The sequence below is a fragment of the Stegastes partitus genome, unplaced genomic scaffold (assembly GCF_000690725.1).
Source record: "Stegastes partitus isolate 25-593 unplaced genomic scaffold, Stegastes_partitus-1.0.2 Scaffold973, whole genome shotgun sequence".
Taxonomy (NCBI): Eukaryota; Metazoa; Chordata; class Actinopteri; family Pomacentridae; genus Stegastes; species Stegastes partitus.
In genome coordinates, this window is record NW_007578704.1 from 185,962 (window position 1) to 194,772 (window position 8,811).

The 8,811-nt window shown below is 41.0% G+C and overlaps 1 protein-coding gene across 1 annotated transcript in view; it reads left to right on the plus strand.

Moving 5' to 3' along the window:
- The window catches only part of LOC103366750 (calsyntenin-2-like), a 162,016-nt gene that overhangs the window by 72,175 nt on the left and 81,030 nt on the right, over nt 1-8,811 (plus strand). The window contains exon 2 of the mRNA XM_008294568.1: nt 3,148-3,270. Within this exon, the coding sequence (XP_008292790.1) occupies nt 3,148-3,270 (123 nt within the window). The remainder of the gene's footprint in view (nt 1-3,147; nt 3,271-8,811) is intronic.

Genomic DNA, 8,811 nt, shown 5'->3' on the forward strand with positions numbered 1-8,811 from the left:
TTCAAATGTAAATGAAATGCTATGTGCGCCTGATGGATTAATGTGTATTTACACCGGCAAATGCAGGCACACTGGAACGATAAAATAGCCTGAAAAACACCCATTTTTAGTTTGTTTTATAGTCACCTCCGCACCTCAGTTTATTATTATCTTGTTTTTAGGAGTTTCTTCATAAGATTGTTTCAGCTCATTTCACATCTGTCTTTTTAATGGAAATTTTACTAACAGAGTAAATCCAAGGAAAGCTGGAAGCATAACGATGAGGCTCTCGATACGGCATAAAAGCGTATGTGCAAGTGTGTTTTAATGTACTTGTAAATGCACCATTGAATCCACCATTACAAGTAATATATTCAAGGTGTAAAGATGCTTAAATACCACTCTCTTTTCACTTTCCAGCAGAGTAGAGTCATGCTGTGTGCTGCAGTGTTTCTGTCTACTGCATGAGGTTGAGATGACACTCTTCGTATGAATAATGTCTTCCCTTGTTGCGTTTTTTTTTCTCTCCCTGTGATCCACTCTCTACTTTCTCTCAGCATGGCAAGAGTCCCATCTAGAAAGATCAGTGGGTCTGTCAGCGAATTGATTCAGTGGAAGGCAAATGTAAAAGAGAAGCAGTACCGTAGCACAGTAATGATGCTTCCCTAACTATCTTTCCTCTCATTATTATATTGTGTTTTATATCAGAGACCTAATAAAAAAGCTTCTTCAAGTACATGATAATGTTGTTTATGTCAAAGAGGATGTTGGCAGAACTCTTGTCAGTGGTTAAAAGTTGCCAACTTTTAAAACATTTTCCTCGTCTAACTTATGCGTTTCAATTCGCAGCATTTGTTGCTTTAAAGTTGTGTTTTTCCTGTGTTCAGACCTATTTCCAATTTTGCTTTGACCCTGTTCTCTCAACTCGGTGTGGTGACAACTGAGGGAGAAAATGGGATAGTAGGACAAAACTACTGAAATTTGTCCAAACAGATGAAAAGCTGAGAGAAGGCTTTAGGAACAGTTTGATGCATTTTAAATCACTGCCAGCTGGACATGTCATCTGCTCAATGGCATGAGACAAAGCGTTCCTCTTCAGTGAATTGAAAGGTCAGGTTGACATCCCAGCTCCCTGCAGAGAACGACACTTGTACACCAGAGATATGCGTGTGTGTGTGTGTGTGTGTGTGTGTGTGTGTGTGCACACACGTGCACACGCACACATGGTTGTTTTTGTGGCGTGGGACATGGGTTTCTGCCTATGTTTGAGATCCTGCTGTGACGAAGTGAGAGGAAGTTTAATTTACAGTGTCAGTAATTATGTGTGATGGTGATCTGTGTAATCTCCAGCTTATCCTTCTGACCTTTCAATCACATTTGTGGCATGGTGGTGGAAATCTCCATTTTGTAGGAATGAGCAGAGACACAAAGAGAAACCGGAAAAGAGAGAGAAAAAAAGGATCGCTGAGAGTTGACTGTAGGGCGTTGCTGGAGGAAGAGTATCTAGAGATGCAGAGGTCAAAAACACAGCTCAACGTTGGACTATATTCTGTACTTCACTGTGTCATTAGGAGTGGGCTAAGATTACTGCTAGAACTCTGACAAAAATGGTGTTTAGAGATGACAACAGTGTTTTCCCAATTTAGTCAAGATGTTGTGAAAAGCTTTGCAGTGTGTTCTACTGATTATTCCATTGTTTAGTCAAGTAATAAGATAAGAAATATTTTTGCTTCATTGAAGAAGAATAATGAACACGCAATAGAGGAAATAGACAGGTCTTTTAAAATGAACAAATAAGTTTATTTTTTAGAGAAAATACTATTTTTATTGCCAAATTGCATAGTCACATACCTAATCCAAGTCCTATACAGAGACAAGGGAAGAGGACAGTTCTCTCTGCAAAGTTAGAGGAGGATTTTTTTTTTTACATTCATCATAGTAATACTTTTTTTAAAGCCTTATAGAGTAGATTATGAGAGTTGCAGACGATCAAGACACCTTTTCATGTGTTATCATAACTGAATTTGTGTTATTGTCATAGATGAGTTTGATTTTACAACAAACATATTGTCAGAGTTTGAGTTTTATTTACAGCATGCAATGATCCCAAACTAGGCATTTCCTCTGGTTTGCTCTGTCTGTCCTATTTCCTTTCTCCTCTATTTCTCCAAACAGCAAAGCTGTGTAAAGTTAGAATGAAACTTCTATGTGAAGAAATGTCATTGATTTTTAGTCATTGAGTTACTCAGGTTTTTCATGGAATCGTTTCAGTTCTGGCTGCAATGCTTTCTCAGAGAACACAAAACCTTCTTTCAAACCAAGACAGTCATAAATGCTGTACAGCAAACATCAATATCTTTTCGCTCTGTTCACACTGTGACCATTAGACCTTATTTCATCTCTAAAAAAACAGTGGTGGGGGGTTGTTTTCTCATTCTCTGGCCTTTTGAAGTGACTCGGCACATTTAAGCTATGTGTCCACCAAAGCCATACTGTTGGCAGCTAAAAGATCCAGGGGCTCCTCTGGAAATGTCCCGCTGGGTAGGCTTGGTCAGTGTGGTCCTGCACCTGCCAAAGTTAAACAACTCTCCAGGTGAACAGAGGAAAAAAGAACCGAGCATGCAGGGCTCAGTGCAGAATAGACGCTCGCCGCCTTGTCACACTGTGTCCACAAGATATGTCATTTCAGTACTTTCCATTCATTGTCTATGTAACCAGCCCTGCAAAGCATTTTGAGATGCAGGACGTTGTGTTGCCTCTTGAAACATCGCTTAGTTGAAGTCTTGGCTACTTAATGCAAATCAGGGGTGGCAACTCAATGCCACAGTCTCCAAACAAGCCACCATGTTGGTCCCGTTTGAAATCCAGGAGCAGACAGTTCACAAGTGAAGCATTCATTCAATCAGATGTAGCCAATATTTGGGACACATCACGTCATGTGGACACGTACCGTCAGTGTACAGTGTGGTGCTCCAAACAATGAATAACACTTTGGTCGACACACCCACAGAGATGCAGTTATGTAGAAAGGACAAAGCCTCTGAATTACAGTAACACTCTTTACAGGGAAGCTATAAAGTAAAATGTGCAGTGAAATAAAAAGTACATTTACAAAAAATTACACAGAGAACATGAACATTTATGGCCTTCTTTCTTCTCTTTTCACAGTCAACAAGCACAAGCCGTGGATAGAGACTTCCTACCATGGTGTGATCACAGAGAACATGGACACGGTGCTGCTGGACCCTCCACTGGTGGCCCTAGACAAGGACGCCCCGGTTCCCTACGCTGGTAGGAAATGGGAATATGCAGCGACGAACACATTCACATCTGCTGTACAGTATCTGTGAACTTCACACACAGTATACACACATGCAGTGCGCAGAACTTTACACACACACATTGTCTATCACACACAAAGGACTCCGGCGAGGATGCTTCAGTAGTGTGTGCAGGCAGCTGAGGCAACTTCACACCACAAGACAAAAACAGATGATCCAACATTTTTCTGTGCTCACTGTTTGTCATGGAGACTGAGTGCCATTTATCACTGTTAGCAGAAAACAAATGGTCTTTTTGTTTTTAAAGAGAGCATTTTTTTTCTCCTCATCATTATATAGAATTAGTTTGCACAGACACACACAAGACAAAGCTTTTCTTTCCTTAACAAGGAGCTTACAGAAGAGACAGTTTGGAAACAAAGAGTGACTCTAATTTTGTGTTCAAGCTGAGTTGCTGCGTACATTAAGCAAAGTGGGCACGACATGCACATGATTAAATCTAAACATTCAGAAACATTTAAAAAGGTTTTGAAAGGTTTTCTTTTTTTACTTGCTCTTTCTTTGTAGAAAAAAAACTCTATCAGGAACACTTGGCTGCTAAATTTCAATCTAATGCAATCGAGCAAAAGGCAGAAGTTTTCCGGCATCTCTTTCCTTTTCTCAGGGATGTTTGGGAGTGACGGCTTATTTATAGTATGACAGAAAGCACAAGACTCTTTTTCCATCGCCTCATTTCTGATAGTTTGACAAACATAACCTGCATCTGTATGTCCACATTCTATATGCTAGCAAATGAGTTGCGTCAGACTGGAACCTCATTGCTCATGAGGGCCTGAGGTCTCTATCTTATCTCTATCTGACTTATCTTATATAACACGTACATATGACACATTACTGAAGCAGTGGGCTTCAACCTAAAAAAAAAATGTAAGCAATTTGTTTCAAAAAATAGCCCTCAGTAATGGAAGCATATGAGGTCTTTTCTTAAGCCTTGTCAGCATTTCATTATGGCGGTATTCATTTCAGAAGCAAGACAATATTCTGTCATTTGCAGCAGAACGCCAGAATTTTCATGGCTGTGTGTTCTTTAATTAGGATTTACGTTACATAATTTTGTGTGTAGCATATTGTGCGTTTCAGCTGCGGTTTACTTATTCTGTTTTCACGTATGTCTTTGATTTTGCGTTTTGCTTCAGTCGCAACCACCACACCGCTCGTTGTTAATATTTAATAATTAATAAAGACTTCATGAATTAATCTCTGAAACTTTATTGCTCTTCAGAAATGTCCCTCATCCCCTCTAGCGATATTTGATGGCGATATTTGCATTAACCGGAAAGTTTGGTCACTCAACTCGCTGTAGCTTTTTGAGGAAAAAAAAAAAAAGTTTTCACAGCCTACTCAGTCAGTAAAAAACTCCCCTAGTAGTCCATGAAAGATAACCCCGGGACAACATTTGTTCAGTTAAACTTTTTTATCGTGCTCCCGCTGGAAGTGAAGTTGCCACAGAACCCGTAATCGTTACCATTAAGCTGGATGCTGGCGGTGCAGTGCTGACGTGTGGCGTGTTATAATGACAGTAGGCTACAACATCATTAGAAATCTCATCTCTAGACGATAGTTTCAGGTGCTTATTATGTTGTCTAACAAGAACCCAAATCAGACGGGCGTCACACAGGTACAACGGTTCTGACGGTGACAGGAAGAAGAGGGACAGAGAGAGCTGTTATAATTAGACAAAGTATTCCGAGACTCAAAGGCAAACGAAGAGGCTTTTGGCAGCTAACGCTTAACAGCTCATTATGGTGAAATGGCTCCTATTAATCCTGGAGCTGACAACCATGGAAAACTGATACTCAGCTATTTTCCTCTCTCTGTTTTCTTTTCTGTGTGTATGTGTGTGTGTTTTTTTATTATAATGCCACAGCCATAATTTTGTTTTTTTTTGGTGTTTCTTGTGAGCTGCTGCATAAATTATGGGCAAAAGCTGTTGACCTTGAAGAGCATGAAGCAGATTGAATCCATGTTAAAAGCTTTTCCCTCACAGATGTTATTAGCCCTGTACTGTACATATACAGTACGGTACAGTGTAACCCAAATACTGTGCAAAATGTACAGTAAATGAGGATTTAATGATCCTTTGGAGGGGTACTGAGGATTTAGTTCGACTTTAGAAAAAAAAAGATACTGAATATATTTAGCAAAAATAGCAACCGTAATATTTTATTCATTACAAGTGGAGACTCTGAGGATGCTCCGTACAGACATTGTTCCTGTCTAATCAGGCGGCCTTACAGTAAATTACAGTACATAGCGTTCCCCAGAAACCAAATCCGTAGTGCAGAGACGGTTCAATGACACCATGACAAGTAGGCAGACAAAAAAGGAAATTAATTTTAATTGTTTTTCTCCATGATTAACATGTGGTTTGTTTACTTGAGAAGGTCAAGTCTGGTGAAATATCGCCTGAGAGGACAAAGCAGAGCTGTGCACAGGCTGCTGACTGGTGATATTTCTCTCCTTGAATGTTTTTCATTGCATGCGGTCTAAACGAATGAAACCCATACAATAGCTACCAAGGAGACTGCAAAAAAAATGGCCATAAAAGAGCAGCTCTGTCCCAATTTATCTCCCTTGGCAATTGTCTACTTGCTACAGCTCGCCCTGTGTTTTGCACAAACTCACCCCCTCTTCCCTTTTTTCCTGCTCGGAGTCTAACTATTCTCTGAAAATTTTAGCTCAATCTGTGCACCTTTCTCTCCACACCAGCACCGCACTCCTTCTTTCTCAACACAGCGATCCTTTTTCCTCCTCACTATCTTGACACTTTGCTCCTAGCGAGCCCATATACAGCCAGTCACTTACGCATTATAGACACTCTCATCAATCCTGGTTTTGTTTTACTGCAGAAAGGAGTGGGCATCCTTCTGGCTCCACATTAATTGCAGTGTGGGAACACAGACCAGGATTGTTAAGTGCTTGCCTATTTTCTCCACTCTTCTCCTTTAGTTGTTCTTTATTCGATGTCTCATCTGTTGGACTCTGAATACCTTATCCTCCCTTCTTACCCCCTCCTCACCTTTCCATGTTTACAGTATCTTCTTTCCTTCCTGTCTCTGGTTCTGTCCTGCCCTCTCCTGCGGCACCACATTTCACTTTCATGTAAACTACCCACCATGGGCCTAACTCAAACATTATACGCTGAGACAGGCATCCGGGAGATAAATTTGTTATTACCATGCGCCTTGATGACATCCTCCATCCTCTGCCGCTCCCACACCCCCCCCCACCCCGCAACTCCTCCCATGAGCAAAGGTGCGTCGGTCGAGAAGTATGTGCTGATAGAGCGTTCTCAATCAAATTAGCATGAGGGATGGTGACAGTGGACTCCAGGGTGCTGCAAGGCAAGCAGGCAGTTTCATTTGCTTATTCTTTATCTCAAGGCCACAGTCAACAGGCACGGATTCTTCCCATTCATCATGGTACCAGAATAATGTACTGTGGTACATTGTTTCCTCTGCAGAACTCACACGGGGTAAAGGAACAAAAGTAGTTGGAGAATTGGAGAAAAAGGGAGAATGAATAGTGGCGAGAAAATGGAAGAGACAAATAGACAATGAGAGCAGGTCATCACACAGCTGTCACAAAAAAACAGGTTTGATTATCACTGCTGGTTGTGTGTGGGCGTGCTTGCCTCAATTCTCATGATTCTCGGCATTTATTATATTAAGTTCAGGGTTACGTTGTCAGCTGGGATTTAAAACTTGTTCTGTTCAGCCCTTGTGTGTCACAAGGTCATCATTGTGTGCTCATGTGCAACATCTTCATTGGGAATTCAGTTTTAATATTCAATTAAATGCTGTCTCATTCTTAGTTATTCTGTCTGGTCTGTAAGTCGTAAACTTGTATTTTATTTGATGTCGGAACCCTTCCTTAGATGAACCACATCCATCCATTATCTATACACCGCTGAATCCTCACGAGGGTCGCGGGGGGGCTGGAGCCTATCCCAGCTGACTTAGGGTGAAGGCAGGGGACACCCTGGACAGGTCACCAGTCTATCACAGGGCTGCACTTAGAGACAGACAACCAAGCACACTCACATTCACACTTTACAATTTAGAATCACCAATTAACCTCAACATGTTTTTGGACTGTGTGAAAGGAAGCCAGAGAACCGGAGAGAACCCACGCTGCACGGGGAGAACATGCAAACTCCACACAGAAAGATTCCGGTGCCCCCACTGGGTCGTGAACCAATGACCTTCTTGCTGCGAGACAACAGTGCTAACCAACTGCACCACCCTGCAGCCCATGAACCACATCAACATGTAAAATGAGCATGTTAGGCATGTGTTTTATTGAGATTTGCTAACGAATTTTGACAAAACACTGAACATAAATTGACTGAATACAAAAGTGAGCGCTTTCTCGCCATTTGTTCCTCCAGATATGATCAATACTTCTCTGTAAATATGTGAATCCACACTCTACCAATGCACACTCGGAAAAGTCCATTTGTTGCCAGCGCCAGACTAAAGTTTAGTTTGCATTTAGATTTTAAAGTTGCATATTCTTTTAAGTTTTTGACCTCCTGTAGCACAAAGGAGTTTTGTTTTCTCAGAGTTGGTGCCCATTTTCTTGTTTCCTTATTTTGCTTTAATTATCTTGAAACACAGTTGTTTCACACTTTGTTCAGCAGGTGGTAATAACACAACAAGTTATGTAGCAATGCTCCAAAAACAGGGAAGGCGGCTACATAGATGTAACCACTGTAAAAAAAAAAAGAAGAAAAGAAAAGAAAAAGACAGTGTTTGAGTCGTTTTATGAGTGAGGGGATCCACATAATGAGCTTTAGTGAGCACTACTTAATGTAAACATAACCTTTGTGCACAAGACGGCACCCCAGGGTAGTTTTAAATTGGATATTTTACACTCTTCATCATGACTTGAAGACTCTGGTTTCAGTTATATTTTCCTTTTTCATTGTAGATCTTTTAGTCAAAGACCTCCTCCTGTGAACATCAAGTTTTTTTCTCCCTGTTTTTCCATATGTTTTTTTTTTTTAATATATAAATTCTACAAGACACATCATGAGTGAAACAAGCAGTCAGGGCCACATCTGAGCTCTTGAAACTGCAGTGTACTGATGGAAATCTTGAAAACACAGATTCAGACGTCTGGAGTTTCATACGGAACAAACCTGAGGAACCAATCCTGTTGAAGTGCTGGGCGAGACTTTCTGTATCAGTATTCTCCTCCAGAATCAGTTTCCGGTCTAAACATACAGTATGTGGCTGAATTCCTCCAATATTTCTGTTGTGTAATGTAAAGTTGTTCTACAGTGTTTGAGCAGAGTCATAGGTGAGCTGAGGACTGTGCTACGAAATGAGATTAGTGGGTTATCGAGGTATGCTGAGCTTTAAGTCAGAGTTTTCAGTGTCACGAAGGTAGCGCTCTTTTAACCTGGCTAGATCTCCATGGTAACTGATGCTGTTGAGTTAGATCTCCATGGTAACTGATGCTGTGGAGCTAACCTGGTCGGGAGCAG